General features: G+C 49.6%; 1 protein-coding gene across 1 annotated transcript in view; it reads left to right on the forward strand.

Moving 5' to 3' along the window:
• Positions 1 to 2,127: 2,127 nt before the first annotated feature.
• Positions 2,128 to 15,213, forward strand: part of KCNQ3 (potassium voltage-gated channel subfamily Q member 3) — a 205,726-nt gene continuing 192,640 nt past the window's right edge. Inside the window, exon 1 of the mRNA XM_064442077.1 lies at positions 2,128 to 2,798. Within this exon, the coding sequence (XP_064298147.1) occupies positions 2,449 to 2,798 (350 nt within the window). The 5' untranslated portion in view covers positions 2,128 to 2,448. The remainder of the gene's footprint in view (positions 2,799 to 15,213) is intronic.

Raw genomic sequence — 15,213 nt, forward strand, 5'->3', positions numbered from 1 at the left:
GAATTGGTTAGCTATAAATTTTCTATCCTTCCTCCTTCTCCTCCCACCTCTTCCTATGTAATGCTGGGATGAAGGTTAAGGCATAGGGTGTTAGCTGAATAAGTGCTCTATTCTCAGTGCCCCATACATCCTCGCTAATGCTTATAGCTCCCCTGTGGTATTGGGAAGTATCACCGCTATTGTACTGAGGTAGAACAGGAGCCGGAGAGAGATAAATGGCCTAGTTATCAAAACTTCCTAGCCTCCCACAGCCCTCCTTGGGAATACAGCTATAAATGACATTCAAATGATGCTGATAGATGTTAGCTGAGCGGGGAGCACAACGCGTGCGTTGCCGGTGCTGCGCTCGGGCCAGCCACTTCTTACTGATAATGTCATGGAGATCTCAGCTGACCTGACACTGGCTGCTGAGGCGATAGCCGCGCGGGTGAGATACCGCGCTGCCTGCTCACGTCTGCTTGTGGACAAATCCCTTGGGGTTGCAAAGGTTCAGAATCGATGGTGACTGAGACACATTAATGCTGGAGCTTGCAGAGCTGAAGGCAGATGTCTTTGCTACAGGCTGGGCGGGGAATGGCAGCAGACAGGAGCTCCAGGCTGTGAGAGGCATTTTTTCTTCTCTGGCACTGAATCTGCTCAATTTGGACCTTCAGAGTTTCCAAATATCAGAGGGGAAACAGCCCTTCTTCTCCCCAGCAATGCAGTGGCAGAAGTGTCATATCTGAGCGACCCAGGACATCGCCAGTAGCGGCCGCGAGCCTGGCCCGAGGTAGTATGGCCCCTGCAGCCCTGTGGTGCGCCCAGACACCACCTCCAAGGGCTCCCTTCCCCTCTGTTGTCCGTCCTGGCGTGTGAAACAGCAGGACTGCTCAGAGCATAAATCCCTTGGGGAACAGAGCAGCAGCAGCTAGACTAGGTGGCAAATCTGCTTCTCTTATGAGTCTGGAAGGGCTCTTGGGTGTCTTGGCATCTCTTCAGGAGATACCAGGAAAACTCCCACCTGGAGGAGGCAGGCACCTCATGAAAACAACCAGCAATGTGTAAGGCTTTGTCTTTTTCTTGCTGATGTTGCTTTATTACTATTATCTGGCAAGAAATAAAGGCTCAGATAGACCCTTTGCATCCTCCCAAGGTGTGGCTATGCCAATGCTCAGCCCTGCAGGCAGGTTTTTACTCAAGAGCAGCTCTAAGAGGAGAGGGAATGTTTCTAGCGTGTTGTGGCAGAAATCCCAGGGTGCAGGGCACACAAAAGCTGCCTCTTCCTGTCTTCCTTGCAGCCAAAATCTCATCCCTTCAAGTCTTAGGTCCGAGATTGGACTGGGATGCTGGTACACATGCTAAAGCCGGGAGGGGGGGAGGTCTTAGGTCCGACGGGTCGGGGCAGACCCCCCCCGGGGCTGCAGCTGGGCTTGGGCCCCTCGAGGAGCCCCCCGGGCAGGGGACCGCAGCCCGGCCTGGGGCAGGAGCAGCATCTCCCGCAAGAGACCCGTGCGAAAAGCTGCCCCCCGGCGGGGCTGGGGGCTGCCCGGCCGTGCTGCCCCCCCAGCCCCCCTCCGCGGGCGGCGGCTCCGGCTCCGGCTCGGCTCGGCTCCGAGCGAGCCGCATCGGCAGGCAGCGCCTCCAGCCGCCCACCCGCCGCCTCTCCCGGCATCCTTCATCCCCATCCTCCGCTCCTTCCTGCTCCGGCGGTGAAAGCCCCCCCCGCCGGGGGCCGGGGATGCCCTCCCCCTCCCCCCTCCCCTCCCCTCCCCTCCTGCCGCAGCGGGGGAGGGGGGCTGTGATGCTGCAGGGGGATCCCCGGGTGTCGAGCGGGGTCTCCCCTTTCCGCCGGCTGCTGGGATCTCCCCGCTCGGCGCCGGCGGCCCCGGCGGCGGCTGCTGGGGGCTGGCAACTGGGGTAGGGGGGGCGGGCGGGGGGCAGCCCCGTGGCGGGGCCCGGGGCCCCACGCACCGTGGATGACTAGACACCCGGGGCTGGGGGAGCGGGGGGCGGGCGCCCAGCTATTTGCTGGCTGCATACAATGGGCCACTCCCTAACGTGAGGGCTTGGGGGGAGGCAGGAGCTGGGAGGAGGAGGGGGAGGAGGAGGAGGAGGAAGAGGAGGCGGGGGGGGGGGAAGGAAGGGGCTCGGGCATCGGGCTGGTAAATAAACTCCGCGATGATTTCCCTCCCTTGCGCCGGCCCAGGTGCCCGCCGCGCTCCTGCCTCCCGCTGCCGCCGGCGAGGATGACCTGACGGGGACGTGGCTGCCTCCCCCCGCCCCACCTTTGCTTTTTTACCCCCCTCCCTCCATATATATATATATACACACTCACACACATGTATATATATATATAAATACAGCCAGAGCCCATCGCGGGGGAGCGGCGGGGAGCTCGGATCATGGCCCTGGGGCTCCCGGGGCTGCCGCCGCCGATCCGCAGCTCGCCTCCGGGGCCCGGCGGCCACCATGGGGCTGAAGGCGCGGCGCGGCGCGGCGGGCGGTAGCGCGGCCGGCGGGGCGGCGGCGGCGGCGGCGGCCGTGGGGCGGCGGGCGGCGGCGGGCGGCGGCGGCGGCGACCCCGAGCAGGGCTCGCTGGCCCTGGGCACCGGCGCCGACCGCGACGGGACGCTGCTGCTGGAGGGCGGCGGGAAGGAGGCGGGCGGCAAGCGGAGCCCGCCGGGGCTGGGGCTGCTGGCGAAGACCCCCCTGAGCCGCCCGGTGAAGCGGAACCACGCCAAGTACCGCCGCATCCAAACTTTGATCTACGACGCCCTGGAGCGACCCCGCGGCTGGGCGCTGCTCTATCACGCCTTCGTGTGAGTACGCGGGCGCGGGGCGGGAGCGCGGAGCGGGGCTCCCCCGGGGGCGCGCCCCGGTGGGGGGCGGGGGGGGTTTGGGGGCTGCCCCGAGGAGATGCGCCCGGGGCCACCGTTTTGCTTTCTCATTCTCGCCGTAAGGCGCTCCGGGGGGGCTCGCTCCAGCAGCGGGGCGGGGGAGGCCGTAAGGGGCTTATTGTGGGGCGTGCTGCCGAGCGCTTTCATTTATTCTTTTTCCGTCGTCGGGTTTTCCAAAACGAGCAGCTCCGTTGAAGTCTGCGCCTCTGCCCTGTGTGTGTCCCCCCGCCGCTGGCGCGGAGCGGTGTGCCCGAGCCTCTGTGCCTTGCTCCCCGGAGAAGGGGTGCCGGAAAGACCAAGCCCTGAGCAGTTTTAAGGCTCCGAAGTGCTTAAGGGGGCACAGCCGGCTTCAGTTCAGCCTAGAGCACTGCGTGCGGCTAAAGTAGCTCTTAGAAACCCCGAGCGAACCGACTCTTTCAATAGTTGAAAATGTCAAGTGAAAATCATCGGGTTTTGCTCCAAGAAGCGTCACCCTGCAGCGGGTGAAACCCAAGCATTGCAGCACTGTCAGCCAGAAACTTAAACCGGCCACAAGTGAACTGAGACGAAACAAACTGTTTTGTGGCCCCAGGGTGACAGGTCAAGTTAACGACCACTGTTTTGCACTCCTAAAAATTCTGTTCCCTAAAGTTTTCATAAGGAATATAGAAGAAATCAATCTGTTTACAGCATACAAAGGAGTTGGCAGGATCCTAATAAAATAAATGTGGTTTTTAGTGTTGTAAATATGTTCCAAAACCCAAGGGATTATCAGCGATCGTGGTGTTACTGTTTTTCTTTAATGCTGTAACATGTACAGAGCCCTGTGTGACACAGGATTTAAGCAGTGATTTCTGAAATTGGTTTATTTGCCAGAGACAAGCAAAGTGCTCTAGGCTGTGTGGTCTGTGAGCCTGGAGCTGGATCCGGGGAAGTCCTGATCATTGGTGTAGTCCTTGCGCTTGCAAATAAACACCTTGAGTGTAGGGCTGCGATTTTTACCTTCGGGCGAATTCCTCGTTGATGTTTGCAGGGATTTAGCCCTGGGCGAGGAGTAAAAGGCATCATTCGCTATTGAAGTGCTGCTGTGAACCACCCACTCATTGCTGCTCCCCTCTTCTCAGTGTCTTCATAAAGTGTGTCTTGGGACAAAGGTTCCTGCTTTTCAGCTTAATTTCTGTGAAAATGTGGACACTGGATGTCGTGACATTTTCTTCCAGCTCTTTTGCCCCTTTATGCCACAGGCAAACTCGTGCTAGCAGGCAGGGAGCGACCGCATTTGGGGTGTGTTGTGCTGGGAAGACTCTTTGGTATGGAGCTTGCTGTTCGATCGTGCTCAGCGTTGCATAACGCTGCTTCTTGTTGGGGCGAGCCATGCCTGGACGGAGGGGCACCCCCTGCCACCCCCGCACACTGCGTAAGTGAGGCTTTACGAGCGTTATGAGAACTTGGCACCTCTCTGTTTGCGGACAGCTGGGGCAACTGGGTCAAGTCCACACCTGGGCTCGTGTCTGGGTAGAAGCAATAGGACAGTGGATGAGTCTAGAGAGGCTCAGGTGGGCTGAGAGATTCACATTTATTGGTAATGGTATAAGAATTTCCAAGTCGCAACATTCATTTTAGGTAGCTCTCTAGATGTGTGGTTAACCTTAAGAACCTTATGCAATATGGATCATAGAATGGGAGAAAATTCAATATGTAAGGCTTCATCCTTCTTAGGATGAAGCCACACACGCTCTGTGTGGCCAACTCCTCTTTGGTGACTACTCAGTCCTGCAAAATTGAGATGTGACTCTGACCTTGTCCCACAGGAGTCAATCGCAGTCTTGTTAAGACAATCAGTGCCAAATTCAACATCAATGAAAAAACACTTTTAGAAGTTCTTTATCCTTAAAGGAGGTAGAATACACAAGTCCTGGTCTGCCAGCCCAGCCCATCCCTTCCCAGGACCCCTGGGGGACTCAGCAGACCCAGGCTGCCCTTGGCCACACTGGGTTTCTGTTCAGTCTCAGCTCCTTCCGAACTCAGTAGAAGTTGTGGGCTCTTACCTCGCTGTAGGATCAAACCCTACAAAAGATATCTGCCAAAAGTGATGGAAAAGTATGCTGAGATCTTGCTGACAGGCTTCAGAGCTTGTTCCTGCAACTGGAGAACGATGAGCTGCTCAAGAGCAGGAGCAGTGCCGTGGGGAAGCAACACCTAAGTTGATATCCAGAGTCTCTGTTCTTGCTTTCAAATGAATTGTCTTTTAACCTTTTTCCTTCTTGAAAAGGAGTTTCTCGTGTTGGAGGTGCTGCTGTGACACCGCGTAGTACCATCCCAGCAGTCCCCCGGTGCTTCTTTTCACACTAGAACAGTTTACACTTCCCCTTCGGTAGGTGAGAGATTGCCAGCCTTTCCATAAAATCTACAAATTTGACGCTGTTTTAATTTTCACGAGAAGTCCCATTTATCTTAATGACGTTACACTTTGTCTCAATCTTCTGAGTAACTTTGCAATAAATTACCATGCAACCAAAGTTAAGAGTGAGAAGGTTGCTTTCATATACAAACCCCCAGGGAATAAGCAGCTGAGGGCCAAAAGGGATTGCATTCAGAGCATTCTGAGCATTCAGAGGCCTTTAATGAAGAGATGATGCAGAGGACTCCAGTGCTGTGTATACCCCAGGATTTAAGAGGCGGGAAGCTGCTGATGGAAGAGGGTTGCAACTTTCAGGACACGCCAAGGGTGTTGTGTGGGGGCTTTGCAAAGGTCTTTGCAAAAGCTTTGGGTGCCAGAACTTTTAAAAGGGTGGTACAGATGGGATCTCATTAAATCGTACAGTGATGCCCATATGGCTGCAAAGGGGTCATGATCCATTGTGTATCTCGCTGTTATAATGTGCACATAAATAAGGTTTGATGCAGTGCTTGTTGTAAACACTCACTTTAGTTTCGGTGGGGTTAGATATACTGAAATGATTCAAGCCACTGAAATAATTCGATGAGAATGCATAAATGTGATCAGGCCCTACCAAGCCCTAGGGTCAAAGATGCAAGGGAGAAAGAGAGGAATTCCTGATGGCAATTTTAGTGTTCAGCTTTCACTGGCAGTGATTTATGGAAAGCGACATGAGATATCTTCCTTGCGATTCTTTCTCCTTCCTTGCTCTGCACAAGTGAGTTTTTCCAAGCCTCTCCTTACAGCAAAGAGAAAGGTGATTTGGTCCTAAAGAAGCTGACTGTGTTTCCTTCACCATCTGAAAACATTTATTCCCTGGCAGCTTTGCTGGACAGGAGATGTACGTAATACCCATGAATTTCCCCTCTGCTAGGACACCAGGGTTCACAGACCTCTTGGCAATATGGCAATATTTTAATGGCACAGTTGGTGAGAGAGAATTGGCTGTCCCATGAAAAAATTTTACTTCTGTAAAGCTAAACTCCTGCTGAACATTTTCAGTAGAAAAAAAGAAAAGGAAAAAAAAAAAAAAGATCTGGCTTAAGCTTTGAGGTTTTTAATTTGGAAATGTCTCTTGGGGGTTGCAGGTCAGGCTATCCCTGCTCTTTTCTGAGCCAGTCTCCCTGTAGGTATAACTGCTGTTCCCGTGATGTATATTCCTTTGTGTTGAGCAGCGCGATATATTGCAGGAAACCCCTGCGGTTGTGCCTTGTGGGACGTGTGCTTTGGCCAGAGAGACCCACTCGAGACCCGGTCGCCTCCACGAGCCACCCAAACAAAGGCTTTATTTGCATAAATGAATCAAAAAACTGAAAATGAGTAAGATTTTGATTTTCCAGTTTATTTTTTAACTGTAAACACAAAATATTTGGTGGGTAATGGACGGAGCCCAGAAAGGTGACAAAAGACAGATCAAGTTTGCAATTGCAATTTGTAGAGAACTTTCAACCTGACTTAAAGAAAAGAGAGGCTGAAGGAGAGGTAGCTAGGAGATATTCTTATTTTCATACTATCTTTTGAGACAACTGCAACCTTTACGTTCACAGAAAAAATAAGACTAGGAAAAGGCTTGGGATTCGATTTTCTTTTTTGGGAAAGTGGGCAATATTGGCTGCGCTCTGCTCGTGTAGAACACCACGGTGTACCTGCTGATGAGGGAGGGAAACCATGGGGAACACTTGAAAACCCGTCCCTATTTGCCATGCAATGTTTTTTCAATACCGCTTAATACCTGGAATAAAAAGAGGAGGCAGAGTCATGCGACCATCCAGCAAATCGTCAGTATTTCTGGGAAGCACTGGAGAGCACCTCTTGCATGACTGATCGTGGGTGGGTTGTTTGCAGAAAAGGATGTTGAGGGACTCGGGGAATAGGTCTGGGGACTTTCCGTTATTTTCCTCTTTGCCCTTTCGGGGGATGCTCTGTAAGATGCCCTGATGCACCAGCCTGTGTCAGCCGTCTGGGGTGAGATGGGAATAGGCTCAGGGTAAAAAGAAGAATAAATGCGAATCCTTCCTTGGTCTGTTTGACATGGACTTTTCTCTAAGTGAGTCGCCGGAGCAGCAGAGCAAGCCTGGTCCATTAGCAAGTGCCCTTTGCTTATGTGTTCACCAGTACGAGTAGCGTTTTAATTATTTATGCTAATTCATCATAATGCATAGATAAATATTCTGCAGTATACTCTGTAAAAAATAATGAAATCTTAGTCACTGGAGACCACACCGCACACCTCTGCTATTGCATCTCTTTCGAGGCTTGTAGAGTCCTCCCTGGGCCTGTGTGTGGTTATCGAGATGCGACTGTATCATCCCAGCTGCTGGGCTCAGCCGGCATCGCTGGCTGCGGTCACCTGCGGCCGAAAGCTGGGTTTGCTGGCAGGAGTGAGAGGGGCAGCAGAGCCCGGGGGAGCCACAAGCTGTATAATACGAGCGGCTTGCAATCCCCAACTGTAGCTTCAGAGTCGCTTCAGCAGCTTGTGGGTGCCCAACGCTTGTTTAAGCACCTGAATTACCTCTGAAGTTACAGAGCTGGCCCTTTGGTGGCAATAGGTGTGTTTTCCGCTACAGCCTCATATCTCCGTGCGAGGGCTCGGTGCCGACAGCGAGGCCCACTGCCGGAGTGGGTACCCGTGGGTCGGCTTGGTCAGCCCTCGCGCTCAGCGTTGCCATGGCTACGCTGCTAACTTGCTGAGTTTTGGTGCTGCTCATGCCTGCTCGATGGGCTCGCAGGAGCTGCAGGCTCACGGCTGCCTGCAGCACAGGCGTGCGCCTCAGTGTCCCCCAGTACCCCTGGGGTTGCAGGTCCCTGAGCGCCCTTCCGCAAGTGCAAACCCCGGCTCACGCCGCTGCGCGATGGAGCCTCGTCTGGATGGGCGTCGGGATCCGCCGCGGCCAGTGATGCACGAGGGAGGGCACGACGCGTGGGTGAGCGTTGGCGCTGCCAGCGACAGCACACACTCAGCGGCTGCTCTTTTGATGCTGTCAGCTCTGCCCGGGAATAAGCCCCTCGGAAAGAAGTCACAGGCCCTGGTGTAATCTCTATAAAACTGAACAGTCCCTAGTTTCATGATTTTGATGAGAGGTGATAATGCAAAGCCCCTCCAGCAGCCAGCAAATTGTGGTTTTCTTCTCTTTTGAGAAACCTGGCAGTGAAGAGAAGCACCATCTCAGTGCTACCCCGGCAGTCCGGGAGGCACCGTTAGCGGTATGGCCGGGGACTAGATTTATCACAGCATCTCCAGTGCAGCAGCTGGGAGCCTGCTTGAAGGTACCACTCACTTCATAAAAGCCATCTCAGTTTCTTCTTGTGCCTTTTGTGCTCCTCGCAGCAAATATCAGATCATCACGGAGCACAGCAGGGTCTGGGCACCTCTGGGTGCTGGGCGGAGAGGCCACATGGGTTTTACTTCTTGTTTTAATCTGAGATGGAGATTAGGGAAACATCTAAAAAATGAGCAGAGAGAGACTTTCCACACCAGTTTTGCTCATTTTGGTGCAGAATGTAGAAACGTTCAAAACATACTTAATGGGAAAAAAAGTAACTAAATACTATGCATATTAACAGCTGGATTAAAAAATCCTCAAATGCATATAATGCCAGTTATACACTATTGTATGCTTGAGTGTGTGTAAGTGAACGTGCAGGTGCCTCAGCAGTGCCTGCCTCCTCCAAACATTGCACCAAAAGCTACTCACCCAGCATCTTTCTGTTCTTTCTTTGGGGCTCCTTGTCCTCAAACATCACCTAATTAAATTCTCTTTATTCATAGCTTAGCCAATGTACGCCTGTGCATGGAGGTAGAGCACAATTCTGTACTTCTCGGTCAGTAAAAAGTCCTTTCCAGTGCTGAGGTGTACGAGCAAAGTCAGGTCTAGGCTTGAGTAATTTGCATCTAATTTAACAGCTGTAAGAAGCTTTCCAAACAAAATCAGTCAACTGAGTGTTAAGATCATTTATATCCTGTTGAGAAACATAATAGATCGGTGACCTTAGGTATAGGTAGGCGGCTGGGTGGTTGGATACTACCATGATCAGCCTTGCATGGTATAAATAAATAATAATGTTCATTCTTGTATTTAATAATGCTATATTCCCTTCTTGTGTGTGGAACTTTACGGACGAAATGGAGCCATGGAGACATTGCATCTGCTATTGCTTCTGGCAGATACTGTATTAAATGGGATAACTTAAATATTAATTGCTTTACAAAGAATATGGTCCACAAGAGCTGTTAAGTATATGCTGCCTTCTGTCTTAGGATGATAGCTGGGAAACTTAGCATTTTCTATGGAGAGAGGGACATGCCCAGGGATATTTAGATTTGTGATAACCTACTTTGGAAAAATGCACTTTGGGAGAACTTTCAGGCTGAAAAGCTATAAATTGCCTTCCCTAGCCTTAAGCAAGCAAACTACTTAAGAGCATGTTTAATTTGGAGCAAGTGAAAGGTCCCACTGATGTCGGGAGGGATGCATCCCAGGTGACACTGAGGTCATCGAAAGCAGAAGAGTGTGACTGAGATTTGGAGGAAAGCAGCAGTAGGTATCATCATCTTCCTCGGTGCAATTAACTTGCTGCCCTACTTGGGCCGTGTGAGATCCTCCTAACTGCAGTTCTCCACAGGATCTCTCACAGGCCTTCACCCCTCCTGTACCTTAATAGCCACCTCCGGTTATAGTCACCAAGATAAAACCTTGCCCTGCTTAGAGGTGCTGCCTTTTGCTCATTTGTGTGAGTTTTAAAAACCATGCTGAAGTGGAGTTGCTTATCTCCAACACTGCTAAATCTCAGTCTGGAGGGATGCTGAGACCCTGACATGAGAAGCATCCAGCGTCTCTTGAGCTGGCATGTGCTCTCCCTCACTTCTCCTCCATGCATTAATCTTGCCAAAGTCTTTCCTATTTTGCTTTTTTCTAGGTGGCTGGTACACGGTGGTGGAGCGTTACGGGCCCGTTGTATGGCAATGGCAGTGGAGGAATCCCAGCCCTGGCTGTTGTCTTTTGCTTCCTCTGACGCTACAGACTTTATTTCATTTTATGGGTACTTGCATCTCGCTTCTCCTCCCTGTTTTCAGAGTTGATGCTGAGAGCTGTATGGTTGTGTTTTGCATTCCATTGCCAAGCTGTATTAGTTTGTGATTGTCACATTGACTCTTCATTGGTGTTTTCTGATTCCAGATGCTTTTCTTACGTACTTTCTTCTGTCCTCACTGTTTTTTTGATCACCTTCCAGATTAGTACCTTGTAATTTTGTTAACATTCAATTGAATTCTTTTTATAGATCATTAAGGAAGCACTTAATAAGACCAGAACTAAGAAAATCCATTCAGCATTTCACTAAATAACAACTTCCCCTCTTTGTGGTTAATACGATATAATTTGCTATGGCTCTATTTATAGCTCTGAAGCCGGTTTTTAATTTCATGTAGTTTTTCCTGGTCATCTGAATTAATAATAGAACTGAGATTTGGAGAGACATTGTACCTATGTCAAAACAGCAAATATTTGCTCATTTCTTTTTGTTCAAACCTGCTTGTTGGGCTGTGTTTGTCTGTTTGGTTCAGTGATATGCATTTAAATGTTATCTTCTCGTCTCAGATTTCTCATGCCTTTGACATGATAAGTGTGTAGGTCGTATAAGAAAATAATTCAATGTTCCTAGTGCCTTCCACCACTAGAGTAAAGCTAAAGCAATGCTGTGAGCTTAAATGCCCTGATCCATCCAAGTCCTAGTTCTTATATATTTTATAGGAGCCTTTAGGTTTGGGTTATACCTAATTTCAGGTGAACGAGAGAGATGTTAATTATAAATCAGAAGAGTCTTTACAGGGCATTCCCCACTGACTGCAAATACAGAGAGTCTAAAAGTTTCTGTTTTCAGTGGGGATGGAGGAGAAGCAAGTACAGCTGTTGAGGGACTGATAGTGAAATCCCCAGAGCGCATGGCGGGGAGCTGCCCACCAGGCTCGCAGCAGTGCAGCATCAGCTCTGCTTATCTTTGTTCCCCCGCTGCCTCTCCATGCACTGCTCAGAGCGGTTATGAGGAGGGATTACACCCTGAGGAGGGAATGTCAAAAGCAGCTGATTGAAATTGCAGGGGAATTAATTTAGGAAGGTAATTACAAGAACTGGAATTTGCTCTCCTACCTTTGCTAACACTTCTGTTCTCGTGAGATGTGCTGGAAGAATTTCAATGCACACAACTGGCCGAGGCTCCCTGATCAAACCTCAGACACCATCTGCACAGTGGCACCAGGTGCGTAGGGCCACGGCTCGGGACCATTCTTGCACTGCAGATACAGCAGCAGCTTTTCTCATGCCTAGAGTAGTAATCAACTATGTCAAGACTAATTGGCAAAGCCGTGCCGGGGATGTTCCTGAGCAGCAGCACACGCTGGCCAATAGTACAATATTGCCAGATGACCCGTGCCATGGTTTTAGCCTGAGACAACTAAATGACTGGGCTCAGATCAAGGGCTGCTTCAGACCTGGGACCACTCCCAGTAGGAGTCTGCGTGTGGCTCCTGCTCTGGAGGCAAGTGAGGTCAGCGATACGGTCACACCAGCTGGCCTCGTGGCCGGAGAGCAGGACTAGGCATCTTTGGGTTACTAGAATAGACATAATCATTATATGGGAGAACTTACCACTTTGAGGATATCCTCCTGGATCTATGCAAAAAGTTGCTTTGCTCTGGGATAAGATCCTTCACTTACATAAACACCCAAGAAATCCCACAAAACTGAAATAATATAGGTTTCGCCCTATGTATGTGTCCAATAACACAATTTATTTTCTATACTCTTTCCTCTTCCAGTTCATGGGACTTTGTCAAGGCTTTTGCCTTCTCTGTTACAACACTGCTTGGGCTGATCAGACTCCCACGGAGGTTCAGAAACTTCACGCCCACAACTTGGCATATTAACAAAAGAATAATTTTTTGTGGTACTAATCCAGGAGGAAGAGCCCACTGATCATTCATTATCAAACCTTCTATGATTTGTGTCAAACACAGAAGGGGATATTGCTAGTTGTGTCGTTGCTGATACTTGGACATTTCTCCTGATTCTGTATCACTCATTATTGTAGATGTTGCTCCATTGCCTCGTCCGGTCCTGGGTGCGTTGACACTATGCAGAGGTGGGGTCCGGCAGCCGCATGCTCATGGCAGCTTCTGCCTTCAGAATATGGCAGTATCACATAGTGCACTCTCAGATACGCTACTCTCTTCGTTGCTAAACTACTAGATTTCCCAGCTTTCCCTCAGGGCTTGAGAGGCTGTCTCTCAGCATTCACAATGGCATCCATCCATCTAGCTCCTCAGCTGAGGTGGCTGTCCGGAGTCCTCTGATAGATGCTGAAGAAAAACAGCCAGTAGAAATTTCTGAAGTGCAATTAATCTCATCCTAAAGACAATTCTAAAATGGGTGAGATTAATCACCTCCTGCAATGCTTCAAACTTTTCGCTGACTACAATGGAGACCTCGGGTGACTAACTTGAATTTAGGTATCTACACTGAAAACACCTGAGGGATGGAAAACTTTTTGCCTGACCTGAAAGGCAGGACTCAAAGCCACACTCAGATAACTAAATTTAGATATTTTCATGTACAGGTCTCTGTGTGCAATAGGTATTTAAGTTCTCTTTATAGTCAGTCAGTGGAGATCTAGTCAACAGAGTCAATTAGATTTTACGGTGCAATTCATCCAACCAGATGTAGGGGTCTGCTTTACAGGGAGATAAATCACAGCCTCAGCTCCCTTGAGCAACTCTCCATTGTCTATAGCAGGAGCTGAGGTGACTTGATCTCTGGTCAATGTCTGCACTAAACCCACTTTCAGACAGACGAGTCCTACCTCTAAGGGTAAGAGGAATATGACTCTTATTATTACACAGGCTTCTATTAATATTAGGCTCAACATAAAATTCTAATTCCCTTCCCCTAAGAGCTGTGCCTGTGTGGCTGCTTGTTTTCCCAGACTGTGACAGGCCTACAGTCTGACATTATGCCAAATTAAAATATGAGGATGTAGTTGATGTCCTCAGTTTCATCATCCTACGTATGCTGCTGCTTTCAGTGGCTTTAAGATCTTTCCCTAGTTGGGAGTCTCGAGTTTACCTTCCCGGCTTCCCTTTGTTCTCTGGTTTGCTGTAGGATCTGTCTCCCTGAGCCCTCCCATAGATTTGCTCTTTATGTATAGCCATAGTTGCAGTTGATCTTGAGGTCATGCTCAAACTCAGACTTAATTACTTCTTGTACTGAGCTTCAGATCCAAGGACTGTGATCGACTCTGCTTTCCTTCCATCTTCTTGTGGCCATGAGGGATGTACCTTGGCACAGGAGTTGCTGCGGTGGGAGTTTGTCAGCAGCAGTCCTGTTTCTTCCTATTCCTGAATTTGTGTCCATTTACATGTCCTGTCACCACCACTCAAAATTATCTTCCCAATCAATGAACAGTCAGCACCGCTGTCTAGAAGGTGTCCCTTAGAGACCAAAAAACACTTTGTGAGTGGCTTGGACGTTGTCCTTATGAAGCCTGTAACAAATGTAGAAGGTCGTTTTGAATGGCTTGGGCTGAATGAAGGTGGCTGTGACGGTCATTCATAGGCTTAGACTGTTTTTTATGTGCTATGGTTTTCTCTGTAAAGCTGGAGACGTTGTAGGTATGTAAGCACCGTTCAGTATTTTGGAGGGCATACTCACTTCCATGCACCAGCTGAATCAGTAAACTAGCGTAATTGAACCTAATATTGAAATCATCGAAGAACTGTACAAAATTTGAATGCATGAAAATGCTCTGACATAAGGAAGAGTTTTTGGGTGGTGGTGTATTTCTTTAACAGCTGCTAGTTTGTGTTTTGCTTATTTTTGCAGAAATACTGAGCCAGCAACCTCTTTTAGTCATGTCAGTGCAAATGTAGAGTAAATATATTAAAGTTAGAAGAACAATTGGATTTGGCTGCTGTACCGCAAGCTTGTTCTGGACCCACTACAAAATCTTCAATTTTTACTGATATTTTGCCAGTGCCAGAGGCCAAAGTCAAGGTCCTGCATCTCTGGTGAGGTACTTCCCTGCCACCACAAATTGCCCTCCCAGTAAGGTAAGACAGCTTGAGGAGTGGGGCAAATAGGAGAGATGGAGATCCCCTGGCAAGATAGCAAATGAGCACCAACCTGTCCCAGAGCTGCCAGGACTCACACCATGGTGTTCATGGATTATCCCTTTCACATTGGGATCTGGCTTATATAAGGATGGAGTCTTTCCTTCCCTCCCTGCTTCCCAAAGTGAAGAGAGGACTTTTCCTCCCTCATAAATGCAGTTATTTAGTTAACAAATGCAGTTATTTAGTTAACAAATACAGTGCAGATAAGCTGGGGAAGCTGATCAAGCAAAGCACCATCTTTCTGCTCCTTTCTTGGTGTAGGCCGTGTCTGATGTTGGGGCTGTAGGAGGGAGCTGTGTCTAGTAGCTGTAAAGCTGTTTAGCTTGGAAGGGTTTAGAGGTCTCCAGTCCGACCCACAGAGCAGGGCTAACTTCAAAGTGAGATCAGGTTGCTGAGGGCTGTGTCCAGTTAAATTTTGTGCATCTCCAAGATTTGAACTACTTTATATTATGAGCAGTGACAGATTTGGTTGCATTTCACAGAATATGTTGTTTTATGTATTTCTTACAATGAGCAGAATTCTAGGCACAGAGTCATGGAGTCTTCTTCACTCCCGCTCCATTCAATCCGGAATATGCATGGACAGAAGTGAGATGTAACATCTGGACAGAGATGCTGGGCAGGTCAGCACACTGTGGAGGGAACAACCCTCATATTAACCACAAAGAAAGTTGCTTGCCTCTAGGCTAACTAGCAATGTTGTCTAACACCAATGTTGTCTGTGGTTGGAGTACTGACACTGGGCAGTGCTAGGG

The sequence above is a fragment of the Phalacrocorax carbo genome, chromosome 2, assembly GCF_963921805.1.
Source record: "Phalacrocorax carbo chromosome 2, bPhaCar2.1, whole genome shotgun sequence".
Classification (NCBI taxonomy): Eukaryota; Metazoa; Chordata; class Aves; order Suliformes; family Phalacrocoracidae; genus Phalacrocorax; species Phalacrocorax carbo.